Below are 24,977 nucleotides of genomic sequence, written 5' to 3' on the forward strand. Positions count from 1 at the left end.
TGTACATGTTGTAGGGCTGATGGGCATATTTTAAAATCAGAACCAGATTTAGGCTGGGTTTATGCTTGAACAAGAATTAGAAGAGGGTAAATATTACAGTTTAAGAGTAAACTTTCTATAGGCAATTCTCCCAAAAGCACAGACTAAAATATTGAGTAGTTGGGGTATTACTGGAAACACTGCCAAAAAGCATTGTAGGAAGAGATTAGTAAAAACAGACAGAAAATGAAAGCATGGTTTTGGAACTTTTTCTCCTTTTATTTGGATGATTTTATTACATTCATTAGACTAATAATGCTTTCATTCAGGGACTGCTTATGTATAGAGGGAGAATCTGTTCTCATGCGAATATGACTTCTTTCCTTTTTTTGAAAGGAAAGCTAATGCTAGTGTTGACTTGCTAGTGCTTGTGTTCTGCCTTGTGAATGCCTATCCTGAAATCCATTCTTGGGGTAGCTAACTTCTTCCTGGCCATTACTGCTTTTCTACTGTAGTCTTTATGGAAACTGAATTCCTGGTGTCAAATGACTGTTCCTTGGATGAGACTGCAGCAATACTTTCACAGCTCAGCAGTACTGCTTGGGACTCAATAGCTAAGATAGCAGCACTTACAAGTTTGGGAAGCAAAAAACTTGAGTAAGATTTCTGAATTACTACATACAGAAGCAAGTCCATTGCTACTGTGTCAGTGCAGACTAAGGATACAAATGCCTGCCTCCTACCCACAGCCTTCAGAGTTCAAGAAGGTGTGTGACTTGCATTTTGACTTGCATTTGATACAATTTCACTAGAAGTGTTAGTCTTAGCATATTTTCAAGTATAAATATGTTCACATTGCCTTAGAAATATGGTCTGAAATTTTATGGCAAGAAAGAAGTGTATCAGAGTAAAAAAAAAAAAAAAAAAAAAAAAAAAAAACCTAAAGAAAAAACCACACACACACAAAAAAAACAAAGCTCTGTCCTTTAGTCTGTTCCCTTCTTGAATTTTGCAGAAATTGTTTAAAAAAGCTAATGTGATTCTCAGAGAATTTACATATTGAGTCAGTAGTTTCTGAATTTCATATCAGAAAAAAAAATACAAAGTTGATGCCATGTTGGTTATTCAATGCCACACTCAATGGAGTAATTCTGGTCTAGATCGCACTGAGGTCTCAGATCTTACACCATGTGGACAGTACATTTTGGAGACCTCAAGTTAAAATAGGCTAGAATACTCCAGTGGGAAGGGACCTTCAAAGATCATTGAGTCTAGATGCCTGACCAGTTCAAGAGCTAACCAAAATTTAGCTGTGTTTTAAGGACATTATCCAAATGGCCCTTGAATGCCAACAAGCACAGGGTTTCAACCACCTCATTAGGAAACCTGTTCCAGTGTCTGACCACCCCCACAGTGGGTATGTTCTTGCCAATGTCCAGTCTGACTCCACTGGCATAGGAGAGATCTCTTTCTGTGTGTCCATCATTGGTTAATGGTAAGAAGTTATAGGCACCTTCGTGTCTTAAACTGAGACAGGGGAGGTTTAGGTTAGATACTAGGACAAAGTTTTTCACCCAGAGGATGGTGAGGCACTGGAACAGGTTGCCCAAGGAGGTTGTGGATGCCCCATCCCCGGAGGCATTCAAGGCCAGGCTGGATGTGGCTCTGGGCAGCCTGGTCTGCTGGTTGGTGACCCTGCACACAGCAGGGGGTTGAAACCAGATGAGTATTGTGGTCCTTTTCAACCCAGGCCATTCTATGATTTCTTATCTTCAGGGAGCTGTGGAGGATGATGAAGTTGTCTTAACCTCTTTTTCTCTTGAGAAGACAATCCAGGTGTCCTCAGCCTTTCCTCAAAGGTTGGTTCCTCAGTTGAGTCAGTTGGTGACTGCGTGTACTTGCATTCAGGAAAGGAATTCTAAATTCTACTTTTGGCAAGGTAAGAATAGTGTAGTAGTCAGATTCTTACATTCCTTACTTATTCACAGTATGCATAAATTCAAAATTTTAGTCGCAATGATAGGAAAAAGAGGAAAGCAACAATCATGTGAATGTGGTGTGACACTAATTCTTATTTTGCTTAGAAATTCAACCCTGGAACTTTTATCCTCAGTATCCAAGGTTTCTTCCCCAAACTTCTGATGAGACCACGTGCTCAGTGCATTAAAGAAAAAGTTGGCTTAAAAAAGTTAACATGTGTTATTATGAGTTCTGAAGTGGAGATGAATCTCACTGAATGCCCCAGTTGTGCCTGTGTGCAGACATGAGAGGATGGTAGCGTTTGTCTCCGAATGTTAGGCTGGTATCTGGACAAGACTATGAGCTACCATCTTGGAGTAGTTAACGTTTAATGCTTTTGAAAGTGATGATTTGCTTTTTCCATGGAAAATAAAATACAAATATCAGTCATTGCAATGAATATATTCTCTACGTGAGCAGGATGGGTGGACTGCTATTTACACTCAGTGCATAAAGTGTCCTTGTTAGTTTTAGAGCCTGGAAACTGTAGCACCAAGGCTTTAAAGTGCAGTCAGGTTTTGATTATAAGAAGATTTTGCTCAGGGATTTGAACTATTCTCAGGCTGCACATACTTCTTCCCTACCTTGAAACATCAGCTTTCAGTGAAGTTAAATTCATCCTCTTATTTGTAAGATAAAAATGCAATGGATGAGCTAATTTCATCCATCTCTGTGTGAATTCTTATATGTCTTATGTTGTATTTAGCATGGAATAGTTATGATGGATATCACTGGCGCATCTTATCCAAATCAACAGGCTTACACAACTCAATATACATGACAGCTATAATCTTTGAAACAAGTATTTACTAGTTGCATTCTGCAATCATCAAGTTGGTATATTACCCAAAATGTTAAGCTCACAAGAAGGTCACAATATATCAGGGCTGAGACCTTTTCTTGTTGATTAATGTTGATTGGCTTAAGTATGGATGTGGCAAAATGTAAATTACGTGCTTCAAGCTAATACATTACTTGTAAGAAGTGGAATTGAGGAGTCACAATCACAGAATGGCCAGGGTTGGAAGGGATCTCAAGGGTCATGATTCTCCAACCCCCCTGCCACAGGCAGGGCCACCAACCTCCACGTTTAATACTTGACCAAGCTACCCAGAGCCCCATCCAACCTGGCTAACAGGACATCCACAACCTCTCTGGGCAGCTGTTCCAGCACCTCACTGCTCTCTGTAAAGAACTTCCCCCTACATCTAACCTAAATCTTCCCTCCCTCAACTAAAAATCATTTCCCTTTGTCCTGCAGTTATCAACCCTTTCAAAGAGTTGATTCCCCTCCTGTTTGTAGGCTCCCTTTAGGTACTGAAAGGCTGCAATGAGGTCACCCTGCAGCCTTCTTTTCTCCAGGCTGAACAAGCCCAGCTCTCTCAGCTTGTCTTCATAGGGGAGGTGCTCCAGTCCCCTGATCATCTTTGTGGCTTTCCTCTGGACCCTCTCCAGCAGCTCCCTGTCTTTCTTGTACTGGCGCCTCCAGACCTGGACACAGTACTCCAGATGAGGCCTCACAAGAGCAAAGTAGAGAGTCATTCAATTGGGTGAAATATGAATGTTTTACTGGGTCAATCCTGTAATACATTATTTGTGTATGTGAAGTTTCCTTTGGATCTTCTTTGTGATATTTCATGCACATCAGCCACTATAAAAGTTACCAGGTCTTTTTTTTTTTTCTCCATATTTTAATAATTGATATCCCTGTTAAAATCAGGGACACACCAAGGTATGTTCTGCTTGGCTTTTAGGCTCTTCAGAGGTTGGCCATCTCTTTGTTTCCACTTTCTGACTGCTGTCTACTGCAGCATGGCAGTACTGGGCACTGGCAGGTGGTGGAGTAGTTTCTGCATTGTCATAAAGACAACTTCAAACAGTACTCGAATAATTCAGAAGGAAGCAAATTTTTTTGACGAGGCCTGGCAAACTTTCTTAAGTAAGCAGTCTTAAAATGAGAATTAAGTTTCAGGTCAAAATCTGTCAGATACAGCTTCTGGCAGATTTGACATCTATCAGATGAGGAAAAAAATGGTTGCTTAGTTTTCTTACAGCTAATCAACAGTGTAGGAAGAAAACTGTTTATCTCAAAAGTTCCAAAAAGCGTTAAATAATTAGAGAAAGCATCTGCTCATTATATTGCTGTCTCAACAGTGCATTTGGATCACTCATAGCCTTTCATATGTTTACTCCCATGAGGGAAATTGTCTTTCTGCAGAGAAGCAAAGTAGAATGTCCAGTAACTTTCTGTAGGCCATCCTGTGTAGTAGCAGATAAAAACTGAATTTTAATTCCAAAGATAGTGGCCCTGTCACAGGATCATCCTTTTTCTGCAGCATAATTGGCAGGTTAGCTACTGAAGCAAGTAATGGAATTATTATTGAGCATGAAATTGTAAGTTAGTTGTCTTGGTGAAGAAGGCACTTTAAGCACGTAGCAGCATTTAAAACAAACAAACAAACAAAAAAATCAACAAAGCAAAGAGCAAAATGAACCATGTAGTGACTGTGGTGTGTATAGATGCGTATCTTATTTGTTTTTCTGTAGAGCCTTTGTGAATGTCTGTTTAGCCTAGTAAGCAAGGTGTAAAAATATAGGTATCAGCACACTGGAGAGTAGAATGTACATCTCTTCAGGTATCTCTGAGCACTGCTTATAAACATCACACTTGCTTGTTGCAATAACTGAAGATATTCATATCTTTCAGAAGCACTGGAACTTTGCTTAGATAAGTTACTGATTATTGTGGTGAGACAATGGCAGTGAATGTTTGGCTCTGTGTAACCCACTTCAGTTTGCATCCTCTAAACAGTAAGAAAAAGTGAAGGAAAGGCACTGATGGAAAGCTCACTGATGTATTCTGGTTTGCAAACAGTGAATAGCTAAATGAATTGAACTACAGTTAAGATCCTATTATCCATGACCCCTAATTGTTCTTTCTGCCATATACATCAATTAGAAATGCTCTGAAAGCCATGCAGTATGCTATAATGTCCACATTCCGAGTTAAAGAAATTACAGGAAAAACAGATAACTAATTTTGCATCATTGACAGCTTCAGGAAATTCTAATCATTTGTGATCATGATGCTCAAAGTATCTAGAGCATTAGATTTGCTATTAGCAAATGTCGAGTGGCAAAGGGAAGAATAGACTTCATCTGTGTAATATCAACATATTTGGATTTGGACAGCACAGACAGCTACTGTGAGAAGTACCTTCAACAGAAGGCAGCTGTTGAGCTTTGTATTCTTCTTTTGTGAATCTCTTTCCTTCCTTTTTAAAAAAGGGATGGATTCACCATACCTTTGAGTCTTGGCTGCATACTTCTGGGTGATTCTCTACAGCAGCTCCCAGTGTTGATCTGAAATCTGCAGCTGAATGATGTTCACCCTTAACAAAGCTGTTGGAAAGTGAAGAGTTGCGGGACTGCCCTGGAGTCTGATGGTACTTGAATGGAGGTGATCTAAGAGTCAAATACATTATCTGCGTGGTGGGGGAAAGTTAAACAGGAGAAAAGGCTATGTTTCACTTTAGATGCTCTTCAGTAAAAAATACATAGGTAAATATTTTTTAATGTCCGAGTCCTCAGCATTTTTTAATTATTATGCTTACTGGGGTGAGTGAGAGAGTGACGTTTTTAGTCCAAGTTAAGGCATACATTTAAACGCTGGATAAAGACAGTGCATTTTCCTGCTCCTTGTAATAACAGCTCTTCAGTATTAGATCCTTTCACAACCTAAATGTTTTGTTCTTCTCTTCTTACACTAACAAATTATTTCATTATTTGCTTCTTCACCTTAATTCCATTTATTTTTAGCATCTGGCAGTAATTAGAAATAATAAATACAATCATGAATAATAAATAACTACTGAATTGTCAGAGATTTAAAGTGAGATTATATATGATTAAGCTCTGAACCCTCCCTGATTATTGTGATTCTATTTCAGTGTCTCCCTTGTGATTCTCTAACACTCTTCTCTACAGCTGAGCAATCTGAATTCTGCCCTCAGTTGCTGCTGGGGTGGAGGAATCTCAGAGCTGTTATTGAGTCAACTGGGAGGCAATGGAAGCATTAGTTCCAGGAGGGAACAGCTCAAGGGCAGAATACAAGGGAATTCAGGTGAAGAGTTTTTGTCTCACAAGAGAAAGGGGAAGAGTAAAAAAGATGTGTAGGTGTCATCCAGTGGGACAAGGGGGAGCTGAAGAGAAAACAGGAGAGTAGAATTTGTTTGCTGCTTCAGAATCTATAGATATGTACTCATTTTCAAAACTCACAGCCTCACAAGTACTTTTTCTCACTTTCCCTTTCCTTCCTTAATCTAAACTCACCAAGATTTCTCTGCTTTTTCCTTTTCTGTCCTGTAATATTTACATCTACCCTTTGCTCAAATCCCTTCTAAAGGAAATAGATATTATGTACTTGTAAACGTTCTCTTCCACAGATTTTTTGATAACTGCTTACTTAGAGATGACATTTACGAGTATTTTTGTTCATATAATGCTATGGGTACGAACAACAGGCCTGAAAACTGTAACTGCCAGTTCTGCAGTCCATCTGAGTGTAGTGCAATGCAGGGAAATAATTAACAAGTCAGTCATGCATCCAAATGCTAATATTTGCATTACTGTTGACATAGAGCAAAACTGCTGATGGAAGTATTTATCAATTTCAATGCAGGTACAGATGCTATCTTGATAAGTTGAAACTAGGCTTCATCCTAGCCCCAAAGTGATCACAATGATATATGAAGTATTGTGGGTTTTGTATTTGTGATTCTCATAAAGGATGCTGAGCCTGTTTGCTAATGTACAGGAAGAGCTTAGTGAGCTTAAACCGTGGGATCAGATCATAAGACTCGGGGTTTTCCCTGCAAGACTTAGAATCAGTGGGTAGCTTCTGTGCATGATATTTCATTCAGTGTTTGGCTGAAGATGGACATATTGAAGTGATGACCATGAAAAATATCTAGTCTAGCTATTTTACTTCTGTTTTCTCAAAATTAATATTACTGCATTTAATTGATATGTATCCAAAGTCCAGTGTGACCCACTCTATTAAATTAGGAGATATGTAAAGTAGATAAAATGATTTCAAAATATTTTGTAGTTGATTTGTTGTATTACCTTTCTATAGAACCCCCCCTTCTTCAAGTTTTGGGACAGTAAGACACATTTTGAGCATCTTAATCAGTGTATATAGATGGTCACGTATATAATGAAGTAACAACACGAGCTTAATGTAAAAATGATTTTAGCTGTCCTGAGAATCCAAGAAGTGAAGGTGGACACTGACTGCCAAAATTATCAACTACAAAAAAATGCCATGTACATGAAAAAGAGCTATCAGCTGTTAGATCGAATCTGCTGTCTCCAAGTATGGTGATATGCTCCCGAGAGTAGGGATAAGCTGTAATTGCATTACAGAATTCTAACTCTACGGAAGCTCTTCCTTAAGCAGGCAGCTCCTCTCAGTGCAGCTGAGTCCTAATGAATATTTGTTGTGAGTGCAAAGATAATAGAATTGAAGTCAAGTGCTCTTTGATTAAAGATATATTTAGGTAGATGGGAACAAGTAGAAATTTTGACAGTTATATCAACAGTACTAACAAAATTGAACTGCTTCTCAAAACTAGATCCCTACTGCTTTTAAACTTCAGTAAGGCAGAGAATCTGTACGTGGAGACAGGGGAGGTGTATTTCCCAGAACAGGAGATATTAGGGAAGAATTAAAAAAATGGAATTTTTTTAATTGCAGAATTAGGTATTTGGGCTTTTTTAAGGCTGAGAAACAAACCTTTCATTTCCACTTTTAACTTTAAAACTAGAAAACAAAATGTGGACAAGTTGAAAACAAATCAATTGCTTTGACTTGGAAAAAAAATTTCCTGGAATATTTCAACATCAAATCTATAACTATCACAATCATTTGTAGAATTTGGACTTCCATATTCTTCGCAACTCTACAAGCTAAGTGTAGTCCATGGGTTTTTGGAAGAAAAAATTTTGCAGTCAATGAATTAAAATGTAAGCTGAGACAGACACGTACAGCAGCACCTTAGTGACTTGAAAAGCAAAAAATCTAAGTTAGTAGTGGTGCCGCAGGATATGGTTAGAAAAGAAGGGAGAAAAAAATATCCTGAACGTGCAGTATATTTTCCCTGAGGAATGATAGCTCTTATGTAAATAATCACTTTAGAAGTACATACATTTTTCATTCCACAAATTGACTTCACCTCTTTTGCCCTTTTCTCCGATGCAAACCTGTGCCAAATTTAGCAAGCTTTATCATTCTGTTGTTAAATATCACAGTTACAAACATCCAAGAGTTATGTAGGAACGCTTCTTGTTCTAAAGTAATATCTTAAAATCTTCAAGTTGATGCGGAATAATAATCTTTGTTGGATAACACTGTAAATGGCAGAGGTAGTTTATGAGCAATGTTTGAAAGAAGTAAAGCTCCTTAGCATCTTCTGTGGTGAAGTAATGACTGGGAAAAATAGAGATAAAATAAGCAGCAGAATTGTAGGGGACTGCAGGCCTGGATGCAGTACTCTAGATGGGGTCTGACGAGAGCAGAGGTGGACAATCACCTCCCTCACCTTGCTGGCCACCCTTCTTGATGCAGCCCAGGATAATGCAATACAAATATTTTCTAGTTAAGCATTAAACTTGCTGTATGCAGCTGTTTGTTCTGCATGTAAAAGCAACAAAAAGCATTTACACTGCTGAGCAACTTTGGCACTAGAATTCATGATCAATGGATAGAGCAGAAGGTACACTCAGTGCCCATGCTGCCTGGCTCTGGGTTTGACTATGTCTAGGACCCCCTCAGTAACTTCACAGAAATACCTGGGTACTAGCAGAAGGAGGATCAGAATCTCCCCTAAATCTTTACTTATTTATAAATTTTTTCAGTTAGTTTTTTTTTGCAACTCTGTGTTCTGGGCTGGAGCTTACTTTATTTTCTTTTGCGATGAGTGTGCACATCTTAAATGACTTATTTTTTCTCTTAGCTGAAATGGTTGGTGGAAGCACTTCTGAAAAAAGATGGGTTAATAATGCATCACTAAGGAAAGTTTTTCTAGGCAGTTAGCAATCAACTTTTGTTCTTGGAACTTGAAGCCTTTCTTGGATTGATATTATATTACAATATATGCAATCTGTAAATATCAGTTATTAGTGCCTTTTACGATTTTCTAGCCTCCTGCTTCAGGAATTATACAATCATAGAGTGGCTTGGGTTGACAGGAACCTGAGAGAACATCTAGTTCCAGCCCCCGTGTTGTGGGCAGGTTAAAAGAGTCACATAATTTCTGTTCTCCATTAAGAAATCTTCCAGTTCCTGTGAAGATAATTCATTTTATATGTGGCAACTAAAGCTAAATACACAGTTCAGTGTGATGCTATGTTTTAACACATGGATTCCCACTATGACTGGCCCCAGCTTTTGTCTTTCTCAGTTTTCTCTCTCCAGTAGCTGCCCTTGTTAGGTATGTCATTGGAAAGAGCAACACAGCCCTCAGTAAGGAAATAAAGAGCCTAAAATGGAATATCTTCCCTTATCAGTCTTTTATTAAGTTGTGCTATGAAAAATGAGAACCTGTATGGCTACATATTTTTACTGGACCAAAAGCATCTTCTGTGTTTTTGTTATAGGGATAACTATCTAATCCATCCTGATGGCCTATTATTCTTGTAGTCTCAATGTTGTCTTCTAGCGTTAAATTTTACTTCAAGTTAATCAACTACTCTAGGAAACAAATTTTGCCTTCTACCAATTGTATATATGTTGTCTTTTCAATTTTACTTTATGTCCAGCATAGCTTTATTTTTCCTTTTCCTACTGTTCACTGTTTTCCTAACTTGTACAATGTCTTCTATTCATTTATTTTCTAAAGCAAATATTTCCAGACATCTTAGTTAATTCTGCTTCAGTAACAGTTTTGTGTGATTTTCAGTACTTTTATTTCATTTTTGTTATATTACAAAATATAATTTTTATGGATGAGGTTTTGAAATATAACTCTAATCTATGGGTTGGCAATAGCACAGCAATAGCAGAACTGTGATTCCTTTGATTACATGTACTTTCCTCAGTTCATTTTCCCATGATCCTGTGTTTTCTGAGAAGATTTCAGAAGGGCATTCAGTGAAGTTCTCAAAACCTTCACAATACATCTTCACTTTCTGAGCATCCTGAAGTACTTAGTTAACATTTTAAATCTGCTAAATTGATTTTGTTATATTCCAATTAAAGGGTGCATTGTGTGTTTTGCAAATATTTCGGTATGGTTTACTTCAGTTTTTAAAATCCTCATGTATTTGTCAAACACAGATGGAAGGTGGTGAGTATTTGGAGTGAAGTGATCTACTGTTGAGACTATAAAGTCATAATCTTTTGAGGAGTTGATCTTGACATGCCTCAGTATCAAAGCATAGTCATTGCATTTTAAGCCACTAAGTCTCATTTTCTAGAATGCTGTCTAAACATGAGTTTATCTCCTGTTACAGCTAGCTGGCATCTGTAAAAATCCAGTCATAAGGTACTAGAAAATGGGTGATGCAAAGTGGAAGGCTTTTCACTGTTCAGAGAAACTAAATCAGGCATTATTTTTCACATCTAAGACTTTTGCTAGTGAGAACATGGAAAAAGCTTTATGATGACTAGAAAATGTGCTAGCTTTGCCTAATTTTCACTACTGATGAAGTAGCATTTTTGCAAGAAATGTAAAATTTTATCTGGGAAAAAAGAGTTCTGATTGCAAAATCTTTTTTTTTAATCCTCAGATCGAAACGTCCAGTGCCAGTTTCAACCACACCACCCAAAATTGACTCACCCAGAGCTGTAATTCCCCACCAGAAGGTATGTGACACAGTTATATTCAGCCAAAGTTAACATTTTTATCTACCACAGTGAAGGTAAATACCTACTACTGAAAATATATTTTGTCCATCCTAAATAAATATTGAATGAACGCATAGGAAGCAAAATTGATTATAATGTACCTGATGACCTATATTTTGCTAGTTTCTGATTAACAGAACCAAGGCATCTAGCTGTCCTATGATCTCATTCTGAGCAAAGAATCTGTTGTCTTCCTGACTTTTTTCATGTAAGAAAGTGGCTACCAAATGCTGAAAATAGACACTTGTTTTTGTTTGTTCTTGGGGAAAAACCCTTTAGACTGTGCCTCAGTGTAACTGAATCCAGGCTACAACTGGAAATGCACTGATTTGAAACACAGACATACCAGAGAATTGAAGATTTGCATCATATCACATTCTTGTTGCATTGTTCAACAAACATTGAAATAAAACGATGAGTTGATTTAGTGAATAATAGCAAATGGCAGAGGAAATGGATGGCTTGGCTTCTGTTCTTAAATGTAGTTAGTTTCCATAATTTAAATGTTTGTATTTGAACAACCATTCAGTGACTCTCTGACAAGACATCAGGTATATTTTGGAGAAACTGAGGAGTTAGGGTGCCTGACAGATGGTATACATCCTAAGGCTAAAGCACTGAGGAGGATGTTTGTATTGGTGATACGTTTAATTAGATAAATGGAGAGGAGGTAAAATCTCCCTTACTGCAATTTTATTCATTCTGCATCAGTTTCATCCCAACCTTGTAACATAAGAAAGAAACATTCATGATCAAAAGGCATGGGGAACTAGGTGATCTCCTCCTACTTCAATAGTTCAAATTTCTGGTGATAATTTGTAAAACATTGTTTAAAATAAACACCATACTTTCCAAATTCAAGACTTAGGAAGTTGGCATCATCCACGTAACTACCATGGGCACATAGAAGCTAGCAAGAAGCTAGAAAACACAACCAGGAAGAATAATTTGAGTCAATTTTATTTTGCTAAATTTGAAATGAACTTGAAGAGCTGTTTATTAGTTGAGTCAGAAAAAATGTTACTTCATTCTGGATCTTGTAATCTTTTTGGTGAGGGAAGAAATCAATAATTGATCTTGCTCAGAGTTATTTCTCCTTATATCATGATTTTACAAGTGTTATCTAGGAGAAAGTTATTGGAAGACATGCCAAACAATACTTAGAAATTCCTGGGGAAAAAAAGGGTGGATCATTCTTTCAATTAGATTGGTGTTCCAATGCACCAGCAAAATACAGGGCAGGAAGGGGAATCAAGTCCTTATTTTCCTTTAAGAACTACACAGAATGCTGTTAGTTTTCAAGGCAACAAGTACACGATCTCTCTTCAGAGCTATTCCCCAATGCAAGACTGGTGACTCTCTTTTGAGACCTTCACTAACACCTACACAGGTATGACAAGTTTGACTACTCTCACTGCAGGCCTATAAAAGCCTGTATAAAAATGAATCTATTTATACAGTTCTGTGTTAGGCATGATCCTTCCATAGCAGCTGTCAATTTGAAAATTATTGCCATAGGCATTCAAAGCTGCTTACTACACAAAACTGTTTTCCATATCCAACTACCCTATAGAAGAATTAACTCTACACACTGTAGGTTTTTAAAAACACCTTTGACACAGAAGTCATAAAATGCACTTCACGTTTCCTATTTTGATCTGCCTAAGTGATATAATACCACAGGATCTGATTCTTTTTCAAGAGCATGTTGTCTTACACTTGAGCATTCTGTGCATCCTGGCTTAGGAAAAGCTTATAGCAGCTACTGAAGGTAGGATTCTGAATGGGGTATAAGCAGTAGTTGCAGCTGGAAAAGAGAATTTGTAGCACCTTTATTTGGAGAAGGTGGGGAACTGGTTTTCTGACAGTATTCAAACAGGCCAGAGATCCTGCCTAAAAAAACCTAGTGGAACAGGCAGCAGTGGAGTGCTGGAGTGGGGGGCCATTAGCAGGTTAGGAGTGACAGTTATGTTTTGGAGCATGGAAGTTGCTGATCAGATATAAAAACAAGCCTACTGAAAGCCAGCAGTATGTCTTCCTGGCCTAAGACTTTTATCTGAGTAATAGAAAAATAGTTGAAGTGGACAACAGTGAGTTTAGTTGTTATAAAGTAATAAAGGTAATGTTGAGTGCAGAAAGTGGAATTCTTCTCTGAGGATGGTTTGGAATGTAATGAAGGCATTGACCCTTTGGAAAATAGGTTTCAAAATCCAGAATAAAATTTTAGTGGCACAAACAGCAGTGTGAGGATGTCACAATAAGATATGTTACACAGTAAGTACACTTTAAAATCAATGTTTCTTTGTTTATCCCTATATTATTCCTGTTAACACTGTCACTGTAGAAATGAAGAGTTCTTTGACACATATGCAAGAAGCTGCCACCTCCACATCACTGCTTGACAATGTTTAGACTTTGATGGTTCACTTGAAAAGAGTTAAGTTGCCTTACCAAGATAGCAAAAAATGACATTACGAAACAAATCATGACAGTGCTGACCTCAAACATCAAGGGAAGTTTTTCTTACCTCTTTCTGGTGAAGGTTAAGCCACGGCAATGTTAGCTAAAAAAAAATCTGCATGTGCAAGTTCAGTGTCTTATTATAAACCATACATTCTTGTGTATGTTATTCTGATCAGAATGTAGCTTCCACTAATTTTGGAGCATGTGTTTCTTCTTTGTTATGGTCATCACTTTCTGCACTAAAGAGAAATAAAGGTGCATTTTTTAAAAAAAGATGTAAGGAAGGACAATAGGATTTTTCCTATCTATCCCAAGCCATGCATTCTCTAATTACCTTTTTGAGCTGATTGATGTTACAGATGGTACAAGTTCTGCAACTATAAGTATGGCTTCAGCTGAGCTGCAGTATATTACTGAAAATAAGAATTAAATTGATTTGCAGTTCCAGTATTTTCTTCTCTAACATTAGTCTTAAACTTGAAACAGTTTTGATTTGTGATGTTTTAATCAGATATGTCACCACAGATGTAGCATAGGTGGTGGAGGAGGAGATAACTATGGCTAACAGCATTCAAACAGAGAGAAGAGTAGGTATGAATCCAAGAACTTGAGATGAAGCCATTACCAGTCAGTGAGCTGCTGCCAGCTTTTCAAGCGTGCATAATACAGGTGAGGATTGAGCTCAGTGCAGTTCAAAGTAGTTGACCCGAGCCTTTAAGGCTAAGCACTGATTTAACATTTTTCCCTTTGTGTAAAGGTATTAAGAAAGCCTCTTTAACTGTTATAATATAACTACCTTCCTGAACACACACATTACAGAATCCCATTGAGGATCTCATAATGTTAAGGACTTGTTTCCTGACAAATTTAGGTACCCATGTGGCTAAGAGAAAATAGATGAAGGGAGGATAGGTCTCTTTAGCAAGCTGTACTATGGAAGAGAAGACTGAGCCAAAAGCTATTTGTTGAGTGTCTTTGAACAGACTCATTTAATGCCATTGTGCCTCTATTTTCTTTTATATAAAAAGCTTAAAGTAACACCTTTTTCTTGGGCATGCTGGGAGGTCGAATTCATTACTGTAGTGGAAGAGATGTAAAACCATTCTCCCAGAAGTGCTAAAAGCCAGAGTCATTTATAATAAAGACTGTATGGACTATAAGAAAGAGACAAAAGGTACTTGAGCTTTCAAAAAAAGGGACCTGAAAAACTGGTGAAGTATTTTTCTATATAAATGTTTCTCGCTTCTCCAATATATAAAAGCAGAATTTGCTCTTCACAGAAATATCTATAAGAAAAAGAACTAATAATTTTGCAGAATAGAAACTGAACTGATTTGTTGCTTCCTTGAATTCCCAAATGTTTGAGATTCCTCTGCATTTGTCAGTTTTAAGCTCATTCACTGCCATTACGCTGGGAAATTAAAACCCAGTTTTCCCTCGCAGTAGGAGATTTCTGCAAGCCCACTGCTCAATGCCAGAGCCTCCTCTTCTGGTCGGCTGAAGAGTAGCAACACACTGGCATAGTTGTAAACGTCATCTTGCCCTTCCAGCCGCAGTGATGACAAGGCAGATTGGGATGAGAGACAGTTGGGAAACAAGGGGGTGCTTGTTACTGTTGGCTGTGTTTCCTGAGAAGTAATGCTGCTACTCAGCATTAGAAATCTGAACTTCATATTTCAAAAACTGTTTTCCTGTATTGATCTGCTGTCGTGACTGACCTGAAAGAAAAAAATAGAGAAGGAACAGTATTTTATTCTAAGATATAGTCCCAGGAACAATCCCAGGATGAGGGATCACAACAGCAAAGGGATAGTAAGGTGATTATTGGGCAGAATATGGAAAAGAAATTGTATCACTGCTCTTTTATCCACTTCGTGTTTCATCCCTTTCTCCCCAGATAAGGGGAAACACCCTACACTTGAACTAACACAAGTATTAACTTAAAGTGGAGAATGCTAACCTGGCACTGCTGGGTTACTATGAACTCTAGTAATGAGTTGCTAGTGTGCTACTCTTCCAGCTAGAAATTGCTTGTGGAATGAAAGCAAAGGTTCGTTTATGTCGTAAAGCTTGGTAAAATCATCAGCCGTTGTTTCTTAGGGCTTCCCTGTAATTTTCCCTTCACTTACTGTTAGTGTTCAGTAACACTAAAATAATGAAAATGAGTTCTGATTAATGAAATATCTGGATTTTAGTTCACTAGCAGTTCTATAATATGGATGCTGCATAGTCGGATCTATTTGCATGTCCTTTTATTCCAAGGTTTAGAAAGGAAGTTCACAGTAAACATAGATAGAAGCCACTGATTTTTCAATGTAACAAACTAATATAGCTCCTTCAGATAGTTTTTCTAGTCAATCACCTCTGTACTGTTTTATTATTTGTCCCCTTTCAGCTAGCATGTAACGTTCGTTTGCACAAATGGTGACTTAGCTTGAGAACACAGCTTTGTGTGTTTGCTGCTTTTAAAAAACATTTTGAGAGACAATAAGTGCTTTCTATTTTATTTCTATTTCTATTTTATTCAGAAATACTTGGAAACATGCAGTAGGCCACTTAAGACTGGTGGGTTGCTGTTTTCAGCGTCGCAGTATGATGATTGGAGAATGTAATTCCATTTTATTTATTAACTTTAAAAGGAATAGCACTTCACATTTATTTCTACAGCCCCAGGCAGCTATTAATGCCAGCTAAATTATCTTCATGTTTATTAACAAAAAAGTTCTAAGTTCATTTTATTGGACTGCAATATTTGGTTCAAAACATTCTAAATGTATTAATGTTATAATTCTCTCCCACATATTTAGCTTTGTTGGATGGGCTAGTTCTTCTACAATTAGTTATAACTGATCAGTTCATATTATCTTGATTTTCCAAATATACTCAACCTCCCTAAATCTTAAATATGCAATATAGAAAAATCTAAGAGGATAAAGTAAAATATATATCTTTCTAGTGAACCTCAGTATCAAAGTAAAGAAGTTTAATGATAACCTATACCAGCAAACATAGAGAATCAGAGGCTAAATTATTTGTAGGTGTATGGCTCATGTAAGGCTATGGGGAAGTGCATGTAGTATGTTAAATATGGCAAACACAGCAGTGCCAGTCCAAAGCAGGCAAAATGTCCCTGTAGGTTACTACCTGCTCTTGTACTAGCTTTCACTGAGAGCAGCTTGTGAGCTCTGTCCTTTCTTCAGAGCTGTGTCCCCTTCTTGTTCCTGTCCCCCAAGGTGGACTGCAGCCTCCGGCTGGCTGGATCTCTGAACTGTGAGCGTGTGGGTACCTGGGCACCTGTTACAGCTGCAGGTACAGAGAGAAACATGGGAGTGATCCTCCTCTAGAAAAACATGCAGAACCCAATTTAGACTGGAGCCAGGATTCTAAGCCTCTCAGATAAAATTCAAGTGGTTATTATGGGCTCTAGAGAAACCTGTAAGTTGCGAAGCACTAAAATATTTTGTTGGGCATCTCAGCTATAGAATATCTTATCCAAATTACAGAATTACAGACCCAAAAAATATAATAAAGTAGCTACTTTTGAAACTATTTAATTCCTTATTTTAAAAGATGCACAGGGTGAGTTGAACTCAGGATTCTAGGTTCAAAAAAAAATGTTATTAGTATTAGTATTAGAATTTTGCTTGTCACTGAGCCTTTAAGATTTTAACTTCTGTGTTTTCCCTTCATTGCCAGAAGGGCTGTCAAAAATTTTTTATTGTAAAAATTGTTTTACTTACTCTTCTTGTCAACCACAGCTTTGATAAGAGCATTAGATATTTCAGAGTACACCATTAAATGTTGAGAACTGTTTAAAGTCACAGAAGTGAATGCCTCTGAAAACCTTTTTTTCCTCAAACATGGAACACTTCTGCATCATACCCCAGATCGGGTAATTTTTATAATTGATCATGCCAACATTTTCTTCATGTTGCATGAGGCAACCTTCCCAAAGCTACAAATGCAAAACATTTTCAAAGATGCTGCGTGTAGGGAGCATGACCTGCTGAACAGACAAGTTAAAACATGAAGATGGTGCTTTGCTTAAATGAAAAAAGGAAACTTCAGAGTTAGGTATTGTCAAGACAAAGAGCTGACAAGCAGAATGGTAAAAAGTGTTTTTTTTAATATACATATCCAAAGCACTAGTAGTTTTCTATTATTGTAATATTAGATAAAAAGAATAAGAAAACAGAGAGCAAAGTTATAAAAGGCCCAACTGAAAGAGCAGTTTATATCACTCTTTGATAAAATTGTTCATACTATAAGCAGGCAGCCTTCCAAAAAACACAGAACTGCAGTCACTGCACCCTGCTAGTAGCTGGAACCAAAGGGTGGTTTAACCCTAAGTGTGCACAGTGTGTCCTGTGCTCAGTGCTTTCCAGTTCCAATGATTTAGATGGTGCTATGCCAAAATAAGTTTGAACTGAAGGGCAGAAAAAGGAAAAGGATGTTTTAGCTAATGTGAGAAAAGAAATTTTACATGCACTTTCTAACTGATGTTCAGGTGGGTTTTGTGATAAGTATTACTTCTTCATGTTGCAGGAGAAGCATTATTTTTCTATTTTGATATTACCCTTTACTTCAGTTGCACTAAACTGCATTAATAGTAAATCATGTATTAAAATGAAGCATAGTACTGTCTTATACAAGTTTACTAGTTTCTGCTAGTACACTTCTAATTTGAGAACCAGCACAGACATTTGTGAGTGCAGTTATTGTTAGGAGAGTTTACTATGACTTTGACTGCAGTCCTAGTTAGAAACACTATCTGGGATGTAGCCATAGGATCATAAAGCCATCAGCCATGTACTCATGCACACACTCATTCAAGTGGAAATTATACAGAAATTGTCAGAATATAGAGGCATTTTGTCTGTAGAACAGATATCTATTCTTGAATCCATTTGGTCTATTTGCTAACAATGCTGCATGGCCTAATCAGCATGAACCAAAGCCTGTGAAAGCAATGCAAGGTGTGGACTTCAATAACTTTAAGTGTACTCATGAAAAATAGAATGGTGTGGTTTAGAATAATTATGTTTTTGTAATAATAAGATTGACTTTTATGTTTGTATATTATTTCAGATAGTTCTGACCTTAGGATATTCTTCAAGTTTTCTTAATTATCTTAGAAACTAATAGACAGTGTTGTATTTGTATACAATCATTGCTATGAAGCTGACCAATAGCAAACGCTCTTCTAATAATAAGCTTTAATTTGTTGGTTTGAACTAAAAAAAGAATAAAAAGTGCTTGAGTATGTTTTACCTCCCTGATTTTGAAACAGTGAGCTTCTTTGTTGAAAATCTTCCCTGAAAGGTTGGATGTTTTGGCACTTAATCCGTTTGTTGCTAGTTTATCAATATGTTTAGAAAGCAGTGATTGCAGATGTATTATTTTTTGCATGTGTTCTATGATTGCTCTTTTCTTTTTTTTTCTTTTCTTGGCCTGCATGTTTGCTACTACAGGAACCTGCTTGGGAAATCAATGGCAACAGAGCAACCTTCAGTCCTCTAACTAACACGGCGACTGGGCCTATGGGTAGTGTTTTAGCAACCAATGGAACATTTTCAGGCTACTTCAACAAGGAAGAGATCAGCTTTTCAAATAGCTCTTCTTACTTAAAGACTACCGCAGTTAGATCTTCCATGTCCTCTCAGTCCGTGACTCCTGACGTTTCACCTGCAAAGAGTAATCTAGGTTCAAAACTAAGCCCTCTACTGACTGATGGCAATAGTCCTGTACGCCAGCTGAGCCCTGCAAGGCAATATAACAACCCTATTGGCCTTTACTCAGCAGAAACTCTAAGGGAAATGGCTGAGATGCATAAATTAAGTCTCAGACGGAGGGCTTCAGAAGGTGGACTTCCTATAGGGTAGGTAACGTGGTAAAATATTTAATGTTTCAATAAATTCATAGTAATATTCACACGAGATTTTGTTGGAAAATGAATGTAATAGTACCTGCCCTGTTGTTCATTTGTGTTGTAGTCATGATTGAAGTTTGGAACGATTTTTAAATTGTTTAGTACCCCCAAAAACATATTCACAGTACCATTACAGAGTAAGGTCTTTGTTATCTGAATTGCAATATGAATTGGCAATAATCATCAGAGCATGAGAAGAACCACAGTGACAGTGGCATCTGTAATCTAGTCAGAGCTGTGGCATTTTCAGTTTTAAAATGATGTTTGTATTCTCCTAGAACATAGTATCCCTACCAGCCGTTACAGAAGCAGCTATAGTAGAGATTTGACCCTTTGGTACTTTCCTAAGGAAGAACTGCTTTGACCAGCAAGCCAGACAAGCTAGTGCACTGCAATGTCCTGCTTTAATCCCTCCCTTGTATGTATTGGCTTCCTTATGTAAAATGAGTTAAAGCGCCATTTATTGAATCCTCTGGTTTGAACATAATCTGTCTTACATCTGATCATTGTGTTCTTAACTAGTATACTAAGAAGGCATGATCTGCAGATGCTCCCTACAAAGTTTGATGTCACACTGTCAAGGTTTTCAGTGTGTTAATGTATTCCAGAGAACTGCGTTACTCTTAGGTGTGTGATGTAAGTGACTCAGACTGCAGCATGTGAGGAGAAAAGCAATGAGAAATGAGTTCTCCTTTTTCTGCCTTCATGAATTAATCTGCTACTATATTTATTTTGTTTATTCATGCCTATTTTAAAATGAAGTTTTATCTTGGGAATATGGGAAAATTCCTTTCTTCAATAGGAGAAAATTGTTTACGTGAGATAACAAAAATTTCAGGCAATCCATTCAAGATGTGATTATAAATGCACCTTTTCAACTACTTTATATGCAAATGCAGAAGAGTTTCACTTTTTGCTAGAGCAAAATGTAAGGGTTTAAAGTTTTTGGAAAGGATATTTTATTCCTATGAAAGAGCATGTATAAAAGCTTTAGATGATTCTTCTGGTTCAGATAATTTATTGTAATTCTCTTGGGCATTCGTGATGATGATGTCTGGAGCAACTCCCATGTGAAGAAAGGCAGAGGGACCTGGATCTGTTCAGCCTGGAGAAGGCTGAAAGGAGATCTGACCAATGTTTATATGTAACTAAAGTGCAAGAGGCAATTGGATGAGGCTAAGCTCTTTTCAGTAATGTGTAGTAAAAGGACAAGGAGCAATGGCCACAAACTGGAACATAGGAAGTTCCATGCGAATAGGTGGATTAACTTCTTTACAGTGAAGGTGACAGAGCACTGCAACAGGTTGCTCAGGAAGGCTGTGGTCTCTCCTTGTTTGGGGATATTGAAGATCCATCTGGATGCCTACCTGTGCAATCTATTGTAGGGAACCTGCTCTAGCAGGGAGGTTGGACTTGGTCTCTAGAGTTCTCTTCCAACTTCTGCAATTCTGTAATTCATTGATTCAGCATTTTCACTCCTAATAACTTATCAGAAGAAATCCTACGCTCTCTTTGCATGCTGGATAATTAAGAAGGGCAATTCATGCTTAAGAGAAAGCAGGATAATAGGCAAGGTCAGCCAAGTATGCCTCAAAATGCTTCTCATTTACAGTTTTCTTGAGGAAAGCTAATTGAAACACTGAGCACCTGGGGAAAGGACCAGCTCAGCCCTGGGAGCACAGGTGAAGGCAATTCAGCTGTGTGACAGGAAGGGGTGGAGCCTGGCTGCACCTCTCTTAGACCCCTTTTAAGGGCTGACTGGCCCTGGGGAAGGATCTCTGGTTGGAGATCCCTCCTTGGTGAAGTTTTCCTCAGTGAACCTGGAATCTTCTGATACAGGTGAGCAATGTTCTTCCCTTCCTGTATAACACCTTTCTATCATGCCAGTCCTTCTATCATCACACCTCTGTTGTAATGCCTTTCCCTCGTACTGATCTATCCAATTGCTACACCAATTCTGTCTTTGTTCTGTGGTTTTTCCATGTTGTACACATAATCAAAATGTACAAGGGCTGCTCCAAAAGTAATGCCTCCTATTTTATTATGTGGGCCCACAGTATCAGAGGTGGATATTGATGGTATGGAAGTGGAGACTGAATCTTCCCATCAGTACTTCATTAATTTTTTTCATCTGTGATAGATGGCAGCAGAGGGGCAGTCTGACAGAATGGCACTTGACATGGCAATGTGTATGAACTTGAATGACAAGACAATATATGAAAAATCATATAAATGTTCTGTTTAAAAAAACAAAACCACATTAAAACTGCCTTTATCCCATCTTCTCAGGTAATTCTCTGAGGGTTAGAGCATTCTAAATCTGTTTACGTGCAAATAAACTTATGAATACATTAAATATTTCCCAATCCCAGTGGAGTGTTAACCATAAAGTGAGAGGCATCATTCTAATTGCTCTTAGTGAAGTGATAGTGAGGTGAAATATGTAACTACCTTGGGACTTTGTATCTTTCATGTTTGTCTCCATTTTGTTATGTGAAAGAGCATGCAAGGAAGGCACTCTGAGCCCTGCAAAATCCATTCTGGACTTTGTTGCTTTGGTTGAGATATTGTATAGAGGTCGTGAGATTCTGAAACTTCAAAACTGTGCATTCATGGGCATGCACTTATCAGTGGAGTAAAACCTATAAGAAAATGCAGGCTTGGGGGTAAATTTGAAGATGCATTTTGTTTCGATTGGTTGAAATACAAATTCAATTTGCTCTTTTCACCAAATATTTTAAGCTCAGTTGTGTAAATTGCTGTCAGAGGTTTCACCGTGAAAAATCCTGTCAGTAAGCTAAAACTAATTTTGAGATTTATTCTGAAGAAGTCAAGGAAACATAGAGCATTTGTTGCTCTCATGCACTTTTACATAAAGAGTTGAGAATCCTGAGCCAGGGTAGAAAAACACGGAGGTGGTTCATTAGAAGTGCAGAACTTTATGCTCCTGAAGGGGAACATTAGTAAATGTGAAGAATGAGTGACAGGTTCTAAACTGTTCTTTTTCATTCCAGTGTAAGTTAGTTTTCACATTGTAGGTCAAGGGCTGTTGATACCTGTCCTGCACGTATTTGCCAGGTGGCTTGGGTTACTTGCTTCTTACTGCGTGACCCCCTGTGAGCAGCAAATTGGGTCCTTCATGTGTCCATATTTAGGATTAAGCTAAAATAGTGTGTGGCTCTGAACCAGAGAGGATTTTCTCATAGCATACCAAATATAAACAAACTTTCTTTGAAGGAAACCGATAACATCTTCACACCTAAAAAAAAAATCTTTGATATGTGGCTGTTGAGCTGTTCTTAGTATACACATATAATGATTTTCATCTTTGCACATATTTTTGTTTTTGTAATATATCCTTTCATTAAAACCAATGGTAAGGATCCTGTAGTTCTGTCATTGTATGTGTAAAGCAGAGACTTGGATTAGAGGATTAAAGCATCCATCAGAATCCACTTCAGAAAATGATACTCTTACACCGTATTTCTTTGTAAATGAGTGCCCAGCTGTCATCCTGTAGGTACCTAAAATGGACATAGGATCAGTGATATGCTTACAGGCTACAGCTTGTTCCTAATATAGCTCTGCTGGTTCCTGTAACAGATTGTTATATTTGGCTTTATGTAGGGTTTATAAAATTGGAAGAATATTCCTGAATCTGAGAGCCTGAAGAACGGTAATTGCAGAAGGTGGTCTGTTATGTCCTTTCCGTGGAAATGCAGAAGTACAAATCCTTCACTGCAGCTCTGACTCTCAAGAGCATTTTTTCAGTCATGAAAAATGCATCAGGGTGAACCAATTGCAAAATGCTTGTATATTTAAAAAAAAAAAAAAAAAAAAAAAAAAGGCATCATATCAAAGATTCCCCAAAAGAAAAAGCCTAACATTCTGGCTTGAATGTCAATCTAAAATTGCTGTCCAGTGCTTTCTATTGGTCCCACATCTGCTCCGGATCCAGCATTGCAGTAGCAAGTTGGAAGGGGTAGTGCCCAGTAACTGTGTTGCACGAAGCTAAATAAGAAGAAATGATTACGAATTGATCCTGAACTCTTTGTTATTCATTTGCTCAAATTATGATGCGTTTCTCCTCATCTGTGAATATCATCTAAGCTTTGAAGGAAGTAAAGGAAAATAGACATGCAGCCCATGAAAGCCATTCTTGAAATCAACAGAAGTTATTAGCAATGTCATAAAATATGACAGTCTGAGCATGCTCTCTTCATTGCTCCCAGCTTTGACTGCATAAGACTTATGTTTTCAGCTTGGCATTGTGTTTCTTTTGGAATTACCATTCAAGTCACAGTCTCTTCTTGCTTATGGAGTGAAGCAGAATACACCATGTGTTTTTTCAGGCTGTGTACATTGCACAGGAAATAAAGTATTCAGATAAGGATTGCCAAAAAAATACAGACCGCAAGGACTGTCTTCGCAGTGAGAAAATTAGGAATATCTATGCTTAAATTAATTGGCTTACACCGCTGCTGGCGTAATGTATGTGCAATAAAATTTCAGCCAATAGCTTGTTAAATAATAGGGCATATTCCTCAATTTTAGATTTAAAATTTTTTTTTAATATTCTCCAGCAAGTAAGAGACAAAAAAGTCAATCTTGCAATACTGATTTTGAGGATGACCTGACTAGAACAAATTTTACCCCTGAATATTTAGTACCTAAGGGATGAATATAATCTCTATAACGCATTTACTATTTTTAGTTGAGAATATAATCTGCAAACACTTTTTTTCCTACCATACACTTTGGTAACAACACATTCAGGGATGTACAGTAATAACATCATGCTCAAGGGTCAGCCAAAATGCCAGAGTACCCTACTAAATCCATGTACATAAACTATAATCCCTGCCTTTTTTCCTTTCTTAATCATGTTGGGGTTTTCAGGCATACATTTATTTTTGCTCTTATTTGCAGATGGTCTTAAAGCTTTAGTAAGCTGTAACTACCTTTTCCTTTTGCACTGTAAAAACTACTGATACTTTCTGTTTGGTTATGATGTTGTTTGTTCTCTTTCTCTTCTTTTAGGTTATAACCAACACCACTTCCAAGTTAGTATTATTCATATAGTGCTAAGTATTTGTGTTATGCTGTATGTGTGAAGATTTGCTTTCTGGGGTAGCATGATCCCTGATTTTCCTGCTGTGTCTTGCTTACAAGCATTTTTTTTTAAAAGTCTTGTTGGCTTGGCAAGCATCATATGTTGCCATTGTTGTGCAGAGGTGCTCTGTTCTAAGCACATGATGTGTTTAGCATTTCTTGGTGGTGTTTTAATTCTGCAAATGGACTTAGCATCTGTGCTTAATTAGTTCCTGTAGATGCTTTCAGACTTGCTCATCTCTACAGTCATGACTGGATTCCTTCTAACTTTTTATGTAGTCTGTGCCTTTAGGATTCATCAGAGTCTTTTTAGGGGCATTATTTGTGATGTGTTTTTGTCTAAGCATTAAGATAATTTCTTAAGCCACACTCCATTAGAATTCGAATTTAGGCTGGCAATAAATATTAATACTGAAAAGAACTAAAAAGAAATTTACTCTAATTAAAAAAAAAAATCATCCCCAAATAAGTATACATGTTTGACTTGTAATTGTGATTGATTTGCTTTATTAGTGAAGTTTACAGATACTCAGCTCTGATCTTGTTTTCTAAGATGAGGGCAAAGAA

General features: G+C 37.5%; 1 protein-coding gene across 12 annotated transcripts in view; it reads left to right on the forward strand.

Annotated features, from left to right (window-relative positions):
- The window catches only part of LDB3 (LIM domain binding 3), a 119,821-nt gene that overhangs the window by 37,898 nt on the left and 56,946 nt on the right, over positions 1-24,977 (forward strand). For 9 of the 12 annotated variants that reach the window (XM_052678063.1, XM_052678062.1, XM_052678064.1 and 6 more), the window contains exons 4-5: positions 10,789-10,864; positions 18,841-19,247. In XM_052678063.1, the coding sequence (XP_052534023.1) occupies positions 10,789-10,864; positions 18,841-19,247 (483 nt within the window). Of the gene's footprint in view, positions 1-10,788; positions 10,865-18,840; positions 19,248-24,338; positions 24,362-24,977 lie in introns of all 12 variants that reach the window. The other 3 variants (XM_052678067.1, XM_052678070.1, XM_052678073.1) reach the window with 1 other exon arrangement.

The sequence above is a fragment of the Tympanuchus pallidicinctus genome, unplaced genomic scaffold (genome assembly GCF_026119805.1).
Source record: "Tympanuchus pallidicinctus isolate F22 unplaced genomic scaffold, pur_lepc_1.0 scaffold16, whole genome shotgun sequence".
In the NCBI taxonomy this organism is placed as follows: Eukaryota; Metazoa; Chordata; class Aves; order Galliformes; family Phasianidae; genus Tympanuchus; species Tympanuchus pallidicinctus.